The sequence below is a fragment of the Loxodonta africana genome, chromosome 7 (genome assembly GCF_030014295.1).
Source record: "Loxodonta africana isolate mLoxAfr1 chromosome 7, mLoxAfr1.hap2, whole genome shotgun sequence".
Lineage (NCBI taxonomy): Eukaryota > Metazoa > Chordata > Mammalia > Proboscidea > Elephantidae > Loxodonta > Loxodonta africana.
In genome coordinates, this window is record NC_087348.1 from 14,319,595 (window position 1) to 14,342,057 (window position 22,463).

At 40.4% G+C, this 22,463-nt stretch overlaps 1 protein-coding gene across 1 annotated transcript; it reads right to left on the reverse strand.

Annotated features, from left to right (window-relative positions):
• Nucleotides 1-7,909: 7,909 nt before the first annotated feature.
• Nucleotides 7,910-22,104, reverse strand: MS4A12 (membrane spanning 4-domains A12). Its single transcript, XM_010599203.2, has 7 exons — nt 22,093-22,104; nt 20,738-21,010; nt 15,661-15,798; nt 14,820-14,876; nt 12,462-12,578; nt 8,390-8,497; nt 7,910-8,014 (listed from the first exon to the last, which is right to left on the reverse strand). The coding sequence occupies exons 1-7, from the start codon at nt 22,102-22,104 to the stop codon at nt 7,910-7,912; spliced, it is 810 nt and encodes a 269-aa protein (XP_010597505.2).
• Between the last annotated feature and the right edge of the window lie 359 nt (nt 22,105-22,463).

Genomic DNA, 22,463 nt, shown 5'->3' on the forward strand with positions numbered 1-22,463 from the left:
GGGCACAGAGCAGACACCTAGTAAGTATATCTTGTATAAGCACATAGGTACCTAGAACATTAATTCCACATGACTTTCCCAACTGTTAAAGGAGTGGGTTTGCAAAATTGTTGCCCCTCTTATATGACTGGCAGTTGTTCTACATAAAACTATGAAATGCCTAGAGAACCATAACTTTTAAAGAACTCCACAAGGACGCAAGGCTGCCAGCGTGTGGGAAGGATAAGATGGGTTGTCTTATTTAAAAACAGTTCTTAATCTAGAGCCAATGAATGGGTACCAGGAGGTCGTAACTCTTCTGAAATTGGGTGAAAAGGCTTATGAATATGTATGTTATTCTGAGGAAAAGATTCAGAGTTTTCATCCTATACTCAAAGGGGCATGTGGCCCCTAAAAAGTTAAGAATCTCTGCTGAACAGTCCCCTAGGAGACTCTGACAATTGGTCTACACAGTAGCTACATTCAGAGGAAAAGTTCAAACTGAGTGGAAAAGTTTTCTCCCCTTCAGATGTGAAAGAGCATAATCCTATTTCCTTGCTGTTTATTAAGAGAACTAGATCAACTGTCTGGAACCTTGAGTGTTTGTAACTTCACAGAATAGACAATTCTATAATTATCTGATAGCACAGATCAGAGACAGATCTTTTTTCTCAGAGTAAGGTCTCCTTTCTTGTCCTTTTATTCCTTATGTGGATTTCTCTCTTACGCTGTGTGTGTTAGCTTAGTCAGTATGCTTATATCTAAGCACATATTTGTTTATAGAGAGACATAGGATCAGTCAAAATTTGTAGAAGAGTTAATGTTAAAAAAAACAAAACCAGAAACTTTTACTCTGTTGACAACCAAATCTGTCCCTTTCCAGATCCAAGGATACTCCTTTTTAAATTGAAATAGTACGTGATCCCGAGTTTAGTCAGACAAAATGAAGTCACACTTACCCCTAAAACAAGACGATTCGTTGTAGAGATTTTTGAATTCAGACACTGAGCCATACTACCAGCATTTCCTCTGGATGATTCTAACTTTTGGTGATATCTTTATTAGCAACCTTCTGTAATACAATACAAAACATATACATATGATTTACTATAATACAGAAATTTGATTCTTATTGTTTTGCAACCACCTTCTCAAACTCAGAAGTGATAATTTTCTTTCCATGCCTTAATTCCTAGGGGCACCAGTTTGCATCCACCTGTTCTGAGTAACAGCCTCCATAACCAAAAAGCCTCTTTCTATAACTAAAATAAATAGCGGTTATGTTACATATATTTCCTCTCAGTAGTAGACAGTATCTCAGATGGTAAAGTATAAAGAATATCTCAGGAATGATGATGGCGTAGTGGTTAAGAGCTTGGCTGCTAACCAAAAGGTGGGCAGTTTGAATCCACCAGCCACTCCCCGGAAACCTTATGGAGCACTTCGGCTTTCTATTGAGTCCATATGAGTTGGAATCATCTCGATGGCAATGGGTTATTTTTTTTTTTTCAGGAACACTGTTAGAGAAGTTTGATGAAAGCTTTCAAAAATTCATTTGAAATGCATAATCCCATGTTTGCATTTTCAAAACCAAGTTCTTGTACTTAAACTCGCAAGAAATATGGCTTGTGAAATTTTTTCTGACCAATGTTGTTACTGCTGTTAGGTGTTGGGTTAAGTCCTGTTAGGTCCTGACTCATAGTGACCTTATGTATAACAGAAAGAAATGTTGCCTGGTCCTGCGCCATCCTCATAATCGTTGCTGTATTAGACCCATACCTACCACCTAGTTCTACGTCAAGGAACCTTTTCTTCTATCAAGGAGCCCTTAACAGAGTTGCTTCCTCAATCCTAAAGGATTCCGCTGTTATTTTCTTTTCCCCCTGTCATTCCTGCATTTCTTGCTGGTGTTTTGATCATCTTAATGCATTAAAATAAAAACGTGGCTAATAATTGTATCCCCTTGTGACACCGTATCTCCCTGTGGATCTGAAATTACACTGTTCTCCGTCTTTGATTATGGCACTTTCAGGTCAATAACATGAGTCATGCTACTTGGCTAACTGATCTTAAAACTCTTTTGAGCCTTGGTCTTCTCAAAAGGAGGAAGTTTGACTAAATGACCTCTCATTCCTTTCACCTTTAAAATCTGATAACTTGATTATTTTAGTGAGTCTTCTATGTTTCTTTAAAGGATTTTCTGAATGTCTCTTAATGCTACGAAGCATAGAGACAGAAAAAAGCTAGATAAGAATGCAGGAGCTAGTAATAGCAAAAGAGAAACAATAATATGTTAGTAATTCAACTATAAGTAGAAAGCTTTATCCATTCAAACACCATCTTTGAGAAATCCCAAAGAACAGGTTTATGCCTATCCACCACTAAGATTAATCACTCTTGTCATGATTAAATAAAAGCCATTGGAATTACAGAATTCATGTAGAATAATGAAAAGTCATATCCAGGTATGACTATTATTTCTCATTTTTCAGATAATAGGACAATAATGAAAGTAACCCAAACCCACTACAGTGGAGTCAATTCTGACTCATAATGACCCCACAGGGTTTCTAAGGCTGCAAATCCCTACAGAAGCAGACTGCCACATCTTTCTCCCATAGAGCTGCTGACCTTTCAGTTAGCAGTCAATCGCTTTAACCACTGTGCCACCAGGGCTCCTATAATAAAAATAACAAACCCTGATTTGTGTACAGAAAAATTCTTTTCAAATTCACAGCAACATGAAGTCACTTTGGGAGTAGGGCTGTTATCTCCCTCAGGCCCCTGCCAAAACCACTTCAAATGAAGTATTGATAAAAATACCAATTAGAAAAAAGGGTGTGTGTTTAATTGATGGAAGGAAGAAACCAATTCTACAATGTATTTCTGGAATAACTGATGGTTGGATCTTTTTTTTTTTTAAGTTGTATGTTCAGCTACTGTACAACTCAGTTCAGTATGCTGTATGGTAAAACACATAAATCATTTGTTTTTATTTTCTGGTGATCATATCATTAATCCAAAAGCAGCTGCAGGGCAAGTCCCCTAGCCCTATTCCCAACCCCACTGGGTGCCTTACATAGAAATTCTGGAACAGCTGCAGAGAGCTCACATCCAGAAACTACTTCGCCATCTTTATCATCTTTAGCAGGGATAAGATTTCTGTCTTCACAGTGAAGTTCAAATTCTTCAGTAGGCAGCAAGGCCCTTCAGGAATTGCTCCCTGCCCACCTTCCCAGCCCCATCCTGGCCACTGCCCTGGTTTCAGTCTTAACAGCTGCAGCGGTAATGTTTTTTGAGAAGCCTCCTCTGACTCGAGTCTGATACCCCTCCTCTCCTTGCTCCTCTAATATTCTGTGCATAATTCCCATCCCAGTGTCCAGGGCCATTTGTCGGCCAGGGTGGAACGAACGACTCAATGCGTCACGAAATAAAGAATGGGCGGTGGGGTTGAGGGGGAAGGTCACTTATATCAGTCTCCATGTCCCTTTATGACTCTCGAAACTTAAATTCCAATTCATTACCCGCATTTTGGAGCCCTGGTGGTGCAGTGGCTAAGCATTTGGCAGCTAACCAAAAGGTCAGCAGTTCCAACCCACCAGCTGCTCCTTGGAAACCCTACGGGGCAGATCTGCTCTGTTCTATAGTGTTGCTATGAGTCAGAATCGACTGATGGCAACAGGTTACCGGCATTTTACTTGTTCGCGGTCCAAAGGATTGAGTTTCACCCTCTCAGCCGCCAGGGCCCAGATTAACTGTCTACCACGCCGGCCAGTCACTCTGCCCCTGGGTGCGCTTGTCCAGCACCCCGTCCAGGTCCTCACATCAGCACCCTGGCCCCCTCGGCTCAAGCGGCTGAATTCAGCTGCGGCGCCCTTAGCGCCAGGTGCCCGGACCCAGCTGAGCGGCCATCACCGAGGTAGCCCCGAGCCTGGGACCTCCCCAACCCTAGCGCTCCAGTCAGGCCTCTCAGGACCCCAACGGCAGCCACGTGGTCTCTGTGCGCCTGCGCAGCCACTTGGGCGGGGAAAGAGGGCCGCTGCGCAGACTCTTCAGGACGCTTCCTGTCTCGTTGGTGCTTCCTGTCACGTGGGTCGGCCAACGTGTTTTCTGCGGAAATGGGTGTTCCAAACCTCGGTTCCTGGTATGGTTCTCTCTGGTACGCGGTTTATACACACCAGCTGTAAAGTGACCAGATTACTGACAAAAAGTCGGTTTTTCACTTTCTGTGCCCCCCCAAGGAAAAAAATTGACCATAAATGCAGTTTAGAAGATGTAAATGTTGAGAAAGGTCAGTAGCGAAATCAATGAATCGCTTTTTAAAAGCATAAGTAGCCAAAGAAGAAAATTAATGGAGTATTTAGTAAGACTCCAGAAAGACTTTTTTACTTAATTTAAATTTTTATCTTATTTTTTTATGGTAAAATATGTGTAACAAAGTTGGCCATTTTAGCAATTGTAAGTGTATAATTCAGTGGCATTAGTTATAGTCACAATGTTGTGTAACCATCACCACTTCGTATTTCCAAAAATTTTTCATCACCCGAAACTATGTACCCATTAATTAACTCCCCATTTCCCCCTTCCTCCAGTCCCTGAGTGACTTTGGTCCACCTTCTGAGGAGGATTTATCTTTCAGGTTATGTTGTTGTTAGGTGCCCTGGAGTTGATTCTGACTCATAGAGACCCTGTGTTTGAGCTCATTGTTACACCTACTGTGTCAATCCATCTAAAGGGTCTCCCTCTTTTTCATTGACCCTCTACCAAGTACGATGTCTTTCTTCAAGGATTGTTCCCCCTGAGAACATGTCCAATACATGTGAAACGAAATCTCGCCATTCTTGCTTCTAATTAGCAGTCTGGCTTTTCCTCCAAGACAGATTTGTTTGTTCTTCTGGAAGTCTGTGGTACAGTCAGTATCCTTTACCAAGACCATAATTCAAAGGCATGAATTCTTTTTTCATTGTCCAGCTTTCCCATGCGTATGAGGTGAATGAAAATACCATGGCTTGGGTTAGGTGCACCCTAGTCCTCATAGTGACATCTTTGCTTTTTAACATTTTAAAGAGGTCTTTTGCAGGAGATTTGCTCAATGCAATATGTTGTTTGATTTCTTAATTGCTGCTTCCATGGGTGTTGATTGTGAATCCAAGTAAAACGAAATCCTTGACAACTGCAGTCTTTTCTCTGTTTATCATGATATTTCAGGTTATACATGATGTTAATTTGGTATTTGATGTGGACAGTAGTTAAAAACAATATTTGTGAAGAAATGTGTGAAGAAGTAGGAGTGACAGAAGATACAGAAGAGTCAGACCTGGAAAGGTGGATGAGAAAGTGGGGAAAAAAATCAAGCAAACAATATACTTTTAAATTGACTGACAAATACACAGCTTTGTTATGCAGCTATCATGACTTACTGAGACATTCAAGTACTTGGAAAGCAGACATTTCCTGCAGCTACCAAATCTTATGAGCTCCCATTTAACTCACCTGAACATGTCTTCAACCTCAGGGTTTTGGATTTGGTAGAAGCAAGAGTCAATTTAGATGCATTGGAGCCCTGTTGTAGCTTACTGCCAAAATTGATTGATTGGGGAATAGTGGCATACCTTTTCCTTTCGACTAAGGTTTAGCCAACAGTCTCTGGAAATCATCTTGAATTTGATGATTTTCTTGGACAGGGGCCCAATTTCACAGTATCCAACTTTAGCTTAGGCTAGAGGATAGAGCCCAACTGTGAGGCAGATTTCCTTGGCACTTCTTAATTCCTCTGATAATATCACAGACCAGTAAACCAACATTGATTTTTCTCTATTTCTAGAACTTGTATTTGGAAATTCAGAATTCACCTTGTTAATCTTTATCCTTTGGTATGGAAAAACTCTCTGTATCATTCAACAATGAAGGAACAACTGATCATGGTTTGACATCTGATCTGACTTACTTTTGATCCGTTGTCTTTTTAAATATTTCTCTGTGTGGCTTATGTTGTTTATTTCCCTGGAATTGGTTCCCAGTATTCCAAAGACATTAAGAAGAAATGTGCTGGAACCACCATGCTCGATAAAAAAAAAAAAAAAAAATTTTTATCGATACAATGTTGTTAAAACCATTACTGAGGAGCATTAAAAGAACCCTGATGGCTACAATCCCTGATAAAACATCTTGTTCAAATTGCTCTGAGGAATCTCATTTCATTTGTAGAGAGGAGAAAACAGATGCTTCCTCTGTATAAATACCAATATGTTCTAGTAAGAAAGACAGAAATATATCTATATAACATTGAGGAAAATAAGAATTTGAGTTCACTGTAGAAGTGTTATCGATCTAGTATAATAGATATGTATATACACACACGTGCTTATACATGTGTGCATAATGCAATAGATTTCAGTTTTTGTATAGTCACCATTAGAACTAGGTACAATTTTTTAATAAAATGCAAATGATAATAACAGTTTTAAATTATTAATATTTTGCATTTACTATATCCAGGCGGAAGCCCTGGTAGTTTGGTGATTAAGAGCTATGACTGCTAACCAAAAGGCCAAAAGGTCAGCAGTTCAAATCCATCAGGCGCTCCTTGGAAACCCTATGGGGCAGTTCTACTCTGACCTGTAGGGTTGCTATGAGTCAGAATCAACTTGACGGCAATGGTTTTTTGTTTTTGTTTTTTTTAAATATCCAGGCAATACGTTAAATGCTTTGCATGGCTTATCTTGCTTAAACCTCACGACATCCCTGTGGTGTCGTCGTGATTCCCATTTTTATAGAGAAGAATAATGAGTACAAGGGCAGCTTACAAGCAGTTATAAGCAGTGTTCGAGCAAAGCCTGCCACTTTTCTGCACTGTATTAAGTTCTGGGGTGAAATGGAGAAACTCAGTAATTTGTGAGTAAGGTCTGTTCTATTCCTTTTAGAGCCAGGATCCAGAGGGCCACTCTGGGAATTCAGGCAGCTATTTTCAAGCCTGTCACCAAGTTGGGGAAAGAACAGGACTCAGGCAAGTAAAAGGCCCCAAAACTTTCCTACCATTTTGAAGTTGCCTTTTTCTTGATTCAGCATTTGCTTGAAACCCTTGACTCTTGCTGTAAACCTTTGACTACTTGCAGAGTTCTGAAAAAGTCGAGTCTGACAGTTTTTGCCTGTTTCTTGATGTTTTTTAAAGGGGGAGGGGCATGGATAGTCTTACTTCTTTATCTTACTCCTGTTGTTTTTCCCATTGTCTTTTTAGCATGCTCACATTTCCCCCATTTCATAAAACAAAAAAACGAAAACCAGGCTAAAACCTCCTCAGTGTACCGTTCTTGTCCTGCTATTTCCCCGTCACAAATGAGTTTAATGTACTTGAAAATACTCTGTAAATAAAAAAGCAATGTAGATATCCAAGAGGCATGTTTGGTCATATTCATGTACCCACTAACATGCCCCTTCCCTCCATTAAGGGCAATTGAGCTTTTGCTTTCTGGACAGAAAGTGGAGGAGGGGATGAGTAAGGAAACCCCAGTGACTGCGGCACTCCGAAAATCATCATCAGAGGAATTTTATCAGTCTTGCTTGCAGTGTTCCGTCAGATCTACTGCTGTACAACCAATATCAAACCAAAATGAATTTTAAGAAATACAAAAAAGGCTTATGTTCCTAATAGCATTTTATTGAGGAAAAGGTAACATCAGCGGGGCAGTTTCTAACTTCAGGAGAGTTGCAGGGTCATATTTTGGTCCTCTGGTCCTTTGCCTTTGCCTAATAGTGATGAGTAGGAAGAAACAGTGGCAACGGCGATAGAGTTATCATTAAAGATAAGCCTAAGAAAAAAATTTCAAACACAGTCTTAAAAGATTGGTAATCAACTTGAACAGTAGAAGTCAGCTTCTTAAGTTTCTGAAGAGTAGTTTTATTCCATACAATTGGACTGGTGTGCCTTTTTTTAATATCTGGGGCCATAAGCTGGTTGCCCATCATTTGTGAGAGGAACTGAGGAAGGTGCTGATGTCGAGGGGTTTCCATACATAGTTGGAATAACCACAACAGGCTGTAAAAAGTGAATAAAAACAAGCAATATTGTCACTGCAATCCTGTTCAGTTCACCCCGTTGTCCCATCATAGTCAAGAATAAAGAGTGCTCCAGGTAGCCAGCGAGCCCGCAATGGGTTTTTTTTTTGTTGTTGTTGCCATTGAGTCGACTCTGGCTCACGGAGACCCCTTGTGTGCAGAGTAGAACTGCACTCCATAAGGTTTTAAAGGCTGTGACCTTTTGGAAGCAGATCATGAGGCCTTCCGAGGCATCTCTGGGTTGGTTTGAACTGCCAAAGTTTTGGTTCATAGTTCAGGGCTTAACCATTTGCACCATTTATGTCTGTATCCAGCACATATTCAGATTATTTCACAGAGAATAGATGCAACTTACCGGGTTGGTATCAATGGCTTGAGTGGAAGAATGGGCTGAAACACAAGTTATGCAAAACTCCAAGAGGGAGAAGATCACCAACATGGCTGAAATTCCTTTCCCAGAAAGCTGAAATCAGGAATACAAGTGCCAAAATTTTGGCTAATCAACAGGGCCTCACACAAGCTTTGAAAAATGACTTATTCATAATATGCTATTGTTCATAATCAACTGATTCCATGATTATTTACTGTATTATTGTTAAATGCTTATTTCAGGGACTGTGAATTTGTTTTGGATTTCCTTTAAAATGCTGTAAGACCTTTCTTTGGCAAGCAAGCTATTTCATTCAGAAACATGAAAAAGGAAGTCAGTTTTTTTTTCTGTGCAATGACTTGTTTTTATAAAAATATTAATGCTTATTTTTAAAATAAAATCAAGCACCATGGAAAAGAAGAATCAGTTACCCCAAATTCTACTTCCTCGAATTAGCCAAGTTAACATTTGCTGCCTATTATTTGATGCCATTATTCTAGGTCTATGTGTATAGGCAACAGGCAAATAGAAGAATGGATTCAATGAATTCATGGAGAGACAGAGAGAGAAAGACAGAAGGAGGGAGACAGAACATGAGAGTGAACAAATGAGAGAGAAAAAAATGCTTTTAAGACTGGAACCATATTATTCTTCCTATTTTGAAATAAAAACATTAAATCTACTTGAATTTCAAAGAAGAAAAGAAGTCACATGAAACGGATTTCTGAACTTTGGGGAAATACTTCTTCGTTACCAGAAATACTGATTTTATAAGATTCTCCTTAAATTAAAAACAAGTATGAATTCTCTGAAGAAGCTGAAGTTATTTTTAAATGTATATGTTTTAATTTTAGACGGTTATAAGTGACTGTTTATTATGAAAAATGAGGTGATTAACGTTCTTATTTTACATCTCTTACATCTCTTCACCTCTCAGTTTTTGTTGATTATATATTCTTTTTTCTTGAGTGAAACATTATATCATTTATATTCGGTTCTGTAACTGTCACATCCCCAGTTGTCCAGTCTTAGTTAAATATTTAAATGATTTAGTACTGCCCACTGATATCTTTATACAGCTTCTCCCTACTTTTCTGAATTCTTTAATTCAAACCAGGTATGACTGAATATTACATTAATGTTTTATTAGGAGGGCCCATGTGCTCTTGTTTTACTGATAAAATCTTCTTCTTGTCTTTATGCCTACAGAAGAATTTGATTGCCTATATTGTTTTTGAGTCATAGTTTCCTTTTGTCAAAACTTTGTAAATAGAAAAGCATTGTAGATATCCAAGAGGCACTTTTGATATTCATGTTCCTGCTAACATGCCCTTCCCTCCACTAAGGGCAAATGAAGTCAAGACTTGACTTCATTATCATCCCTCATGGAATGCTGCTGGGGTGATGATTGAGGCAGACAGATTTTTTTCCAGCTTGTAGATAATTTGCCTTTTCTGCCCAAAACCTTAAATAATCTGTTTTTTAATAAACCTTACACCTTAACGAGGGCGTATATCTCTGAATTATTTTGCATTCCTTTTTCCTAATATAGGTTGTTCCCTTTCAGTCTATAAATTAATTCAGCTCTTCCCTTATTTCAGAGTTTTTTTTTTTTTTTTTTCTGTACCATGTGTTGGATTTTCTAACTCAGGGAAGCCAATCATCATATGTTGGATCAGGTTTGCTCATTTTCCATGCTTATTCTATCCTCTCAAATTACTTTAGTATATTTGTCTTTTCTAGTACTATGATTATTTTACATGTTTCTTACCTATCATTTTTATCTGAGTCCATTCTGTTTCTTGCTGTGTGTGATGTCTTTATTAAATTTATGATAATGTTTATTTTTGGTATTCAATTACTTTCTGTAGCTCTACAAAGTTCTTTTTATTTCATTCTGCATTTTATGTTCTTATTAAGATTTTCTGTACCATAAAATGCTCACAGGGAATCTACTATTGATAACTGGGTACTGTTTTCTTCCATATTGTTTTTTTTTTAACCTGTAATTATTATTATTATTTTTTTAACACTGGTATCCTGTGGTAGGACATGGATTGATTTGCTACCTGGTAATTCTCTTTGCTGTTTATAAGTCGAAAAGTTTAATATGAGTATCTGGAAACCAGGACGCTAGGTCTGGGTTACGTGGCAATCACAGAGCAGTTTCATTGACCTGTATGTAGGTCAGAAAATTGGGCTAGGACTTGAGGATGTGACTTATCAGGTTGGTAATGACTTAAACTATGAAAATGACAAAACTCAATGTTCTTCTGATTTATGTGATCTACATTTCCCTCAAATTGGGCACATCTTGTGGGGAAGAATGAAGGCATTGAGGATTTGCATCCATTTTATCATCTGGAGTGTCTTTTGTCCTAATTAGCTGGAGTGTGTCTTTACTTAAAATGATTAATAAACATCTGAGTGTTTCCTCATCCTTTTTTTATTCCTTTCCTTCTTTTAATCACTTTGATGTATTTGGATAGTTTCTCTGCCATTTGTTTTAATCTTCTTCACTCTTAAAGTGAAGAACTCTGTACAAACCTTCTATTTGTTCAGATATAGTGTAGGTGAATTTTCCTTGATTTGCATATCTACTTATCTGGGTCAAATTTGTCTTTTTTCTTCCCAGTTAAAATTTCAGGGCTAGGTGCTGTTTTCTGTCCATTCTACTGAAGGCTAATCTTGCAGTGGTTGGTGGGGCAAGAGAGAGTTTAGCTGGCACTGAGCTTCATTCTCATTAGTGAATATGGACTTTACTTTTTCTTTCTTCTGAGAGTCTGCTAAATGTCCTTTAGCAAGGCCTGCTTCATGGCCATAGAGGCTCTGATACCTGTGAATTTCTGGCCTTTTCTCCACATTAGCAAAGTGAAGTGGAAGGTGTTAACTCTGGTGGCCCTTTCCTACTTCTACTGAGAGCCTGGGTGCTTCACAGAGGCTTCTACATTCTAGAATTTGCTTTATCTTTTCTCAGGATAGACTGCTTTCCACATTAGTCTTCTTAGCTCGAGACTGGAAGGCATTAGTGAGGATTTTCAGTATTTTTTTTGCTTCTTTTCTCAATTTTGTTCCTGTGAAGTAGAGTGAGGGCTAGAAGCCTTACTTTATTCTACTAGCAGAGTCACAGTAGGATCATTTGTTTCGCTACTTGGATGCTAACTTCAAAGCTGGGTTTTGATCATATTTTCATCCTTTTTGTTTGCTTTGTGGAGGTTAAATTTTGTGTTCTTACCTCAGTCCATCTTACTTACCAAGAGATCTCCTCATCTATTCTTGCCTTTTTGTAAGCTTTTCTCTACAGTGCAAATGGAATAGTCCTTTTAAAATAAAATCTGATTATACTAATTCTTTGTTTATAACCCTTCTGTGGCTTCCTTTTGCTCTCAAAGACCAAAGTCCTTAGCATGGCCCGTAAGGCAAGGTGACACCTTACAATGCATCCTCATTTTCTTTTCCACCGCCTTTACTATCTGCATCCTGGCTACCACACCACACATAACATGAGTCCTAACATAATAAAGTCCAAGCTCCATCTATATAAAGATAATGAATGGATGACTCTGTGTTAACAACATAAAGAAACGTGCTTTATTCTGCAATGCTTTCATTTTTTTGGGTGTCACCAATAAAAATAGGATGTTCCTATCAATGCCCTTTTTCTCTCATCCCATTTTTCTCAAAAATTTTTAAGTAAGCTCCTCAATAACTTGGCTATCTTACGTACATAGAATTTCAAATCTTCGGAAAAGAATTTCTGGGTATTGTTAGAAGTCTTAGAGACTTATCCCAATACTTAGCTGTTGTTCATGTGATTAACAATAGGATGGGCCAAGAAGGGATGCCCTTTCTGCCTGAGTTTATCTGGATAGGTAACTCTTTCACTTTATTCTACAGTCCTAGAAACCACATGATTGGGAATAGAGCTGGAATAGAAACAGGGATTTTCCACTAGAGTTGCTGTACAGCAATAATAGAAAAACAAAAAACAAAAACAACCCACGCAAATGTGGAAGGAAAGAAGGCACATGGTAGATTATTACGGATTGTTACTTACCAATGCCCAATAGTCTTGTCTGGGTGCCCCATTGATGCTCATGTCCACCACCAACAGAATCATTCCAATGCCAGCAAAGGCAGCACTAACAACGTTCATTCCCAGGCTGCCTTTCAACTAATGGAGATAATGGGAAAAGTAAATTGAATATAGGATAAATGCAATTAAATGAAATAAAAGTATACCAACTTTAATGGTTCCTAATCTTGGAAATCATGAAAATACTTTTTTGATGTTGAAATGATTTTTTTGTTGTTGTTTTCTCTGCCCTTCAGGGTAGTTACCATAAAAATCTACTCAGCCTCAATGTAGGGTGTTTCTTAAAAATCTGTAGCAAAATGTAAATAAGTCAAAGCTCATCTATTTGTCTAGAAACTACACGTGCAATAATAGTCCTTTTTAAAAAATGATAAAACAACGAACTTTTAATGAGCATTTTTCTGTGATGAGCACTGGGCTAAGTTATTTAAATACATTATCTCATTTAACTCTTACAACCACCCACCCACTGCCATTGAGTCAATTCCGACTCATAGCGACCCTATAGGACAGAGTAGAACTGCCCCGTAGAGTTTCCAAGGAGTGCCTGGCAGATTTGAACTGCCAGCCTCTTGGTTAGCAGCCGTAGCACTGAACCACTATGCCACCAGTGCTCCCTTACAACTATCCTATGAGATAGTAAAACAGCATCCAATTTCATAGATGGGAAAGTACATACATGCAAAATTTTTAATTACAAATTTAGGAATTAGCGAAATCCCTGAAGTCTCTCTAGTGACCAGGTGAAAAACCCCAGCTTTAGAAGAAGGTACTCTTCAGGTTTTTGGAGGTAGGGGTGTAGGGGAAGAACACAGAACTTCCCCCCGTTTCTGCATTAAGATTTTGACATACACCAGAATAGTTGTGGAATCAAGGCTTCAGCAGGCTGGCTAGGGGTGGTACAAGCAGAATTCCCAGAATGCGCTACTGTTTCAGCGTGCTGTGGCTCCTGAGGGTCTCCAGAAGATGCCAAGAAAAGTCGTCTTAGCTATGGTTTCAGAAGGTGTTTCCTCCAAACGGACAGCTTTTACGCTTGCACAGTCTCAGAGGGAAGGATTCATGAGTAATGCAGAGAAGGTATGTTTTATTTTATTTTTGGGTTACAAAAGGAGTAGTTAATCAGAATTAAACCTGTTGCCATCAAGGTGATTCTGACTGATGATGACCCCACGTGTTACAGAGTAGAACTGAGATCCACAGGGTTTTTTTTGGCTGCAATCTTTACAGTAGCGGATCGGCAGACCTTTCTTCTATGGTGTGGCTAAGTGGGTTTGAAGGCCAACCTTTAGGTTAGTAGTCAAGCACAATCTGTTTCGTGCCACCTAGGGACCTTTGGTTAGGATTAGGCTGATTTTTTTTTTTTTTTAATTATATGCTTCATTTATTTTTGTTTTTCTCTTATCTGGGGAAGCACATGATTCTGTGCTCCCATTTCTACATCTTTCCCCTCGTGCTGGATTAAATAAAACCTTGAAACCACTCTGCTCTGTTGTTGTTGGTAGTTGCCGCTGAGTCAATTCCGAGTCACGGTGACCCCATGTGTTTCAGAGTAGAACTGCTCCATAGGGTTTTCAAGACTGTAACCTTTCAGAAGAAGATTGCCTGGCCTTTCTTCCGAGGTGCCTCTGGATGGGTTTGAACAGCCAACCTTTGGGTTAGTAGTCCAGTGCTTAACCAAGTGTGCCAGCCAGGGATTCCATCTAGTTGGCTCTAGTTGTTGGCAAATCATTTTATTTATCCTAACTCAGAAATATGCTGGGAAATTATGGAAGGTAGGGTGCTGTGATTAAGGGAATTGAAAGCCCTGTCTCAGTGATTGTTTTGTAAATCCTCATATGTGCCAAGCTAGGTGTTTTTAATGGTGATTTAACTAATGGTAAAGCAAGAACTCAATCTAAATAAGAATAGGAGGTATACACTAATAAAACATAAAAATGCAAGGTAGAACTGAGAATGGCTAAACAGTAGTGTCTTTGTTATTGAAGTGACAACAAGTTTTTGTTCCTTGGCTCCTGGATTCTTTTTCTAGTATAGTGCAACCCAGCTGAACCAAGGGGCCTTTAGCTCAAGTTTAAACAATCCTTATCTTTACTAGTTCCTACCTTTGTGAGCTCGAGAATGTGGAGCCCTGTCATCTTTGAGGGGAAGATTGTGCAGACCATTCTCACCCCAGCACACATACCATGGGGGCCACTGATGGACGTTTGGGAAAAAAATGCTCCCATGTGCACTTTCTGAATCCGCTTTCTCAATTTTCTACCCCAAATAAATTAAACCAGTCTTCAAATAGGTTTAATAAGTAGGAACATTCTAACTTACCAGGCAACGTGAAAACACCTTGGCAGCCGATATGGAAAGTGAGCCAGAAATGATGAACTGTAGAAACAGACAAAATTATGTGTGACATTGTGAGTTCTCTAATTGCTCCTGGGAACGGTCTTCTCGTTATATGAAAGGTGGACCTTGTTGTTTTCCTCTCAAAACTTCTCTGCAGATTTCTCAGTTTTCTGGATTGACTCTCAGGGACCATATCTCGGACTTCCTCTTTTTATTTTGTTTTCGCTCCTTAGTTTCTTATATATAAACAGCTCTTATTGTCTTGTAAACTTACCTACCTTCCTCACTTTAATGATTCCCGTGCTTACTAACAGCCTTTTCTCGTGGTCACTTGTATCTTTTGAATCATGTTTCTAGTCACCCCCTTTTTGACACCCCCCCCCACCAACACATAAAATATTTCCGTGTATAATATAATAGCCAAAACCAAACCCATTGCCTTCCAGCTCAGAGCGACCCTACAGGACAGAGTAGAACTGCCCCCGTAGAGTTTCCAAGGAGCGCCTGGTGGATTTGAACTGTCGACCTTTTGGTTGGCAGCTGTAGCTCTTAACCACTACACCAACAGGGCTTCCAATAATGTAATAGGGAACTAAAACTTTGGCTTGCTAATTACTTGATCGGAATAAACTTTAGGGTATGCATTTAAGCTGCAAGTTAAAATGGAGAACGAAGGTTCTCATTTATGTGTGACCAGAGCCCTTAGTTTCCCTTAGTTCTCCCAGCTAATCAGTTGCAGGGCTTATTGAGGAGTGGGTTGTACATGGGAGGTAGTTCTGTGTTTATAACCTGGGAAGGAGAGGTGTTCTAGCCATCTACTCACAGAGATGCCGCCCCAGAATGTATATCCACTAATAAAAGAAAGGGAAGCAAAACCAAGAGCCATTTTATAACTGTCGTTCATGAGACCCAAAATAACTCCGAAGCCGATGTGCATCACTCCAATCACGATCTGGATGCCCTGAACACAGAAAACACAGGCATGTTAAGATGGTGTCTCCATTTCCAGGCCTTTGAAACATTGCTGTCATTGCTGCTGCTGCTTATTTAGTGTCTGCTTTGGCAAGATTCGTGGTTGTCATTTAGGCATACCTCTAAAATAGGAGGTGGGCTGTTAAGATTTGGTCATACACTACAATAACTGGGGGACCAAGACCTCAGCATAAGGACTTGTTTCGAGTATTTGGGTAGGATTTCTAGGGGTGGCCCAGGAAGAGTTCTTCAGAAAGTGCTACCATCAAGCACCCATCAGCATCACTTGAAGGAGCCCTGGTGGTGCAGTGATTAAGCTCTTGGGTGCTAACTGAAAGGTCAGCAGTTCGAACCCACCAGCCTCTCCAAGGGGAGAAAGATGTGGCAGTCTGCTTCTGTCAAGATTACGGCCTTGGAAATCCTATGGGGCAGTTCTACTCTGTCCTATAGGGTGGCTATGAGTTGGAATTGACTCTACTGTAATGGGTAGCATTTGCTGAGGAATCCCTTAACAAACAATTAAGCATTAGACACTAACTGAAAAGCTCGTGGTTCAAATTCATCCAGTGGTCCCTGGGAAGAAAGGCCTGGCAATCTGCTGCTGAAAGGTCACACCCTTGGGAACCCTATGGAGTATATTTCTACTCTACAAGCATAGGGTTGCCATGAGTTGGAGTCAACTTGGTGGCAATGGGGCTTTTGCTTTTTTTTTTTTTTTTTTTGGTTAGCACCCCTGGGAGAGGGCAGTGGTGGTTCAGTGGTAGAATTCTCGCCTTCCATGCTGGGAGGCCTAGGTTCGATTCCTGGTCAATTTACTTCATGAGCAGCCACCACCCATCTGTCAGTAGAGGCTTGGGTGTTGCTGTGATACTTTAGCTGTGACTTCAGTGACCTCAGTGGTTCTTTTCCAAACAAACCAAACCTCTGCTGGGTAGTCCCAGTTGGGGGAAAGGATCAATGAAGATAAGAGCATTTACTGAGCATTAACTATGTGCCTGGCACTGTTCTGAACACTTTCCATGGGTTGTTTTATGTACTCCTCCCAGCAAGTGGGTGGGTACACAGAAACATAGAGAAGTGTCCAAGGTCACACAATTACTAAGGGACAGACCTGGGAATTTAATGCAAAAAACCATTTTTCTAACAATTCAGAACTGCCTCTATCAGGCTAAGCTTACCCCCGTCTCTTTCGTAAAGTCTCGATTGCACCAGTACAATTAAGCTATCTTTTTTTTTTTTTTTTAATTTTCTTTCTAAATTTCTGTTGCATCTTATGATACAAATCAGACCCGTTATTACTTGGTTTGTACCCATTATATTGTTCCTTTATTATCACAGGTATATATTTTCTTATCATCTAGGAGATGGGGACACTCTTCTGCTTATTTCTGCCACTTGTTGAACCTTCCTCAGTCCCAGATAAACACAGATTTGTGGGAGATAAGTGTTGCTAGACTGGACCAAAACTCAATTGTAGATTTACAATTTGTTTCTTCTCTCAGTTCATATTTTATCTCTCCAGGGAAACTGCGAGCATGTTTCTTGTTAGTGTGATTGCTATGTTTATTTCGTCAATAAATAGCTACTGAACAAATGGAATTAAAATTAAAATCAAACAAAGAAATGAAAGCCTACAACTTCTTAGATAGTGCCAAGAGATTAATACTGATCTTTTTTTTTTTTTGAATAATAAAGTTCTTTGAGACTCTGGTAAAAGCTAGGAGCCATCTCCTCTGGAAAAAATGTTCATGCATACTCGCAGACACCACACTTTTCCATATAACTTCAGCGGGATCCTGGGCCTCCTCCAGCCAACCCATGGATTTCAGCTGAAGATTTCCTGCAGAAGACATTATATTTGGCTTTCACAAGCTCTTCTCTAGAGCAACAATTCGATCATCTGGCTACAAACTTTCCATCCTCAACCTTGCCTTCATTTGGATTAATAAAGGCAATCTTTTCTCAGTGTAGTCCTGGCTGTATCATTTACTGTTCCTGAGTGGTTAACATGCTTGGCTGTTAACCAAAAGATTGGAGGTGCAAGTTCACCCAGAGGCACCTTGGAAGGAAGACATGGTGATCTACTTCCAAAAAATCAGCAATTGAAAACCCTATAGAGCACAGTTCTACTCTGACATACACGGAGTTGCGATGGGTTGGAATTGACTTGATGGCAATTGATACTGGTAAACAATTTACTGATCAAAATTGCTCACAGGCCAAAACAAAAAATGAAAAAACCCAAACCAGTTGCCCTCAAGTCAGTTCCGACTCATGGCACAAACTGTTAAGCACTTGCCTAATACCAGAAAGGTTGGTGGCTCAGACCCACTCAGAGGCACCTCGGAAGAAAGGCCTGGTGATCTGCTTTCAAAAGGTCATAGTCTTGGAAACTCCACGGGTGCAGTTCTGCTCTGCAACACAGGGGGTCACCATGAGCTCATAGGCCAGATTTAGTAATTTGGACATATAATGTGCTCTGTATTTTTAGCCACAGAACCATTTTAAGTTCTAAGTTGTTTTGTGCAGATGCGTCATGTCCAACCACCTGATGTTCCCTGTGCTGTTGTGGTCACTGGGGCAGAGTGGGCTGCTAATGGCATAGATGCAGTCTACGGGGAGAGGAAGTAGTTTCTGCCAACTGGAGCTAAAAAAAAAAACCAAACAAACTGCATTTATCCCTTTAAAATACTTTTATGGCTTGCTTCTCAGTACCAGGCAGGAGCACCAATGGCTCCTCATTCTGCTCAGAGTGAAAGCCAGAGCCTTCCTTCCTCCAGGCTTTTTGGGTCTGGCCCCCATTGCCCCTCTGCTCTTTTTCTAGTCTACTCCCTTCCTCCCACATTCTGTTCTACTTTATTGGCCTCCTCTCTGTTCTTCAAACAACACACATTGGCATCAGAAGACCTTTACGCTGGCTGGTCACTCTGCTTGGGAACTCTTCCCTGCTATCTGTGTGACTTGCCCCTCACTTCCTTCAAGTCTTTGCTCAAATGTCATCTTTAAGGAAGTTGGCCAACCATGACCAACCTTAAATTATTATGCCCTCACTGTGTGGCACTTCTTGTCTTTTACACACTTCCTGCAATGGGCGTTTTTTTTTTTAAACACACTTGGCTGTTAACTGAAAGGTCGGCAGTTGGAACCCACCAGCCTCTCCGTGGGAGGACGGGAGGAAGATGTGGCAGTCTGCTTCTGTAAAGATTAACACCTTGCCGTCTAGTCAGTTCTGACTCATAGTGACCCAATAGGACAGAGTAGAACTGCAACATACGGTTTCCAAGGAGAGGCTGGTGGATCCGAACTGCCGATCTTTTGGTTAGCAGCCGTAGCTTGCCATAGTTCTTGACCACTGGCCACCAGGGCTTCCCCTAAAGATTACAGCCTTGGAAATTCTGTGGGGCAGTTCTACTCTGTTCTATAGGGTCACTATGAGTAGGAATTGACTTGATGGCAAGGATTTTTTTTTTTTGAAACACATTATGCCATTTCATTGTTCATTATCTTTATAGTCTGATTTCCCCCACTAGGTTGTAGGCTCCATGAGGACAGAGGTTGTGTCTGTTTTATAGTCTCTGAAATATTCCTTAACACCTGTGTGGAACCGGCTGCACCTGGTGGGTTCGAACTACCCACATTTTGGTTAGCAGCCTTGCTCTTAACCACTGTGCCACCAGGGCTCCATATGGGGTTCTAGTTTGTCTCATTTGCTCAACAGAAGCAGAGGATTCTGCCTGTTTTTCTCTATCTGGTAGGCGGAGGATCCAACTGAAGGCCTCTCTTACCCATGTGACTGAGGGGCTGCTTCCCTGCCCAAAGCTTAAACCTGTGCTTATTTTTGCTTTCCTAAAACTGTAACACTTGAGCTAGGTAGTAAGGTCACCAGAAGCGTGCCTGGCACATTATGGACACTCCATGTAATTTCCTGAAGGCTCCAGCTAAGAGGTTAGACATGCACACAGGGAGAGGCTTAGTGCAATTGTGATAGTGGTACGGATGAGGCACCTGCACCGCAAAGGGACTAACAACATTACCTAGGCTGGTGGAGTTCTTGCCTATAAGTACGGCCCGTTTCACAATGCCTGCAGAGACAAGACAGTGGTTGTTCAATGTGCCCGTTGCAGAAGTGAGGTGTTAGTTGTTGCTTTTGGGTGCCATCCAGTCAATTTCGACTCATAGTGACCTCAGGTGACAGAGTAGAACTGCCCCACAGGGTTTTCTAGGCTGTAATCTTTATAGGAAAACCCTGGTGGCATAGCAGTTAAGTGCTACGGCTGCTAACCAAAGGGTCGGCAGTTCAAATCCACCAGGCACTCCTTGGAAACTCTGTGGGGGCAGTTCTACTCTGTCCTATAGAAGCTGTGGGATGGGTTCGAACCACCAACCTTTCCATTAGCAGCTGAGTACTTAACCATTGTACTACCAGGCCACCAGGGTGGTAGTTAAGTTATAACATCTCCAAAGACACTGGGGATTGAGTGGCCATTGATTTTTTTCACACCCAACCTTCCTGGGAGAAGGTCCATTTTCAGTACCTTGCCTTTTAAGGCATCCATGGATGTTCATTTTAATGTGATTTCACTCACATACAAGCACCAGGCTTGTAACCAATCCAGAGATAGGATTGAAGGTGCCCACAGTGTCCTTTGCTGAAGTGAGATCAAGTTAGACATAGTGGTGTTTCCCGTGTTAATATTATGGCATCGTCCTGCTAGGAGGAGTTCTTTGCCACCTGTTACGTTCTTGCCTGAATCTAAAATAAAACGATCTCAGTGTAGAGTATATATGCAAAGTCATCATTTCGACCTGAGCTTTTTAATTTTTGGGCAGTATGTAACGATGATCATAAACTTTCTCCACCTGTAACTTGTAGGTACAATACAACCTTGTAAATGCAGAAGTAAAATTCCAGTAGTACGTAGACTTACCCCTAGTATCTGTGCTTCTTCTTTAAAGTTGATTGCCTCTGTTCCTGTAGCAGAATTTACCATCTGTATATTTGCTTGGTCATGCTGAAAGCTACTGTAGATTCCGGGAGAAGTGAGGAAAGGAGGCTGACTGCCTGGAGCTTGATTTACTGGGTTTATTACACCCGGAGGTTGTTGAGACCAAGAAGCCATAGTATTTATTGGTGGATATGGATTGGCTGCAGTTTCACTCATTCTAGTTTGAGTTGTTGGCTTGGGTGATACAAATGTGTCCTAGATTCTATGAAACATACCAAAAATGATACATTTATCAGAAAGGAAACTGAATAAATTCTTGGCATTTTCCAATTCCTGTATATGGAGCCCTGGTGGTGCAGTGGATAAAAGCTATGACTGCTAACCAAAAAGTCGGCAGTTCGAATCCACCAACCTCTCTTTGGAAACCCTATGGGCAGGCAGTTCTACTTTTCCCTATAGGGTCGCTGTAAGTTGGAAAAAAACCAAAAAATGAGTCAGAATCGACTCGACGGCACTGGGTTTGGGGTAAGTTGGAATCAACTCAATGGCAATGGGTATTGAAACATATTTATATATATATATATTGATATTACTCAAGTTCATTATATCTGAAGAATATTGGTAAGAGGGAAGGGGCTGTGGCTGTCAGAATAATGTCCTGCAAAGATGTCCACGTTTTAATCCCCAGAACCTGTGAATACGTTAGATTGCATAGCAGAGAGGAATTTAGGTTGCAGACAGAATTAAGGTTCCTAATTAGCTGACCTTAAAATAAGGTGATTATCCTGGATTATTTTGGTGGGCCCAGTATAATCACAAGTTTCCTTAGAAGTAAAAGAGAGAGACAGAAGAAGAGAGTCAGAGAAAGAGAGGTGATAATGGAAGCAGGGTCAGAGAGATACTACGTTGCTGGCTTTGGAGATGGAGGAAGGGGCCATGAGCCAAGGAAAGTTGCCTCTAGAAGCTGGAAAAAGCAAGAAAATGGATTTCTCTCTAGAGTCTCTAGAAGGAAACGCAGCTCTGTCAAAGCTTGACCTTAGTTCAATGAGACTGCAGTTGGGCTTCTGATCTACAGAACTGTCAGCTAATAAATTTGTGTTGTATTAAACCACTACATTTGAGATAACCTGTTACAGCAGCAAGCAGAGAAGTAATAAACAGGAGCCGAGAATACAATTGAATGGCAAGAAAGGCAGCTGAAGGTTTGAAATTTTTTGTCAGTAATTGGAAAAGTAGATAATTCACTTATGGTCTATTAAGTTGATTCTTTTGTTCTTTGAGAATAATATGCTTGAGATTCCCTAGTTCATTTTTGTCCTTCTGGAAGCTTAGAGTACCTTAGGCCCCATGCGGTCAAAAGGAATTTTTGTTGGGAATAAACCAGCACAATTGGATATAGGCAGCAATCACTATTGATTCTTGAAAAAAGTCATGACACTTAAAAAGTTTGTCTTCAGCATCATCAGATTCTTTTTTTTAGTGCTTTTCAAATCATTTTCTTATGCTTCATGGATATCAAGAAAATAGCAGTTATAAACCCCTTCACCCTAGGGGTAACAGTGGTTGGCTGCTATGGCTGCTAGTCAAAAGGTTGGCAGTTTGAACCCACCAGCTGCTCCTTGGAAACCTTATGGGGCAGTTCTACTCTGTTCTACAGGGTAGCTATGAGTCAGAATTGATTCGATGGCAATGGGTTTGGTTTTTGAGG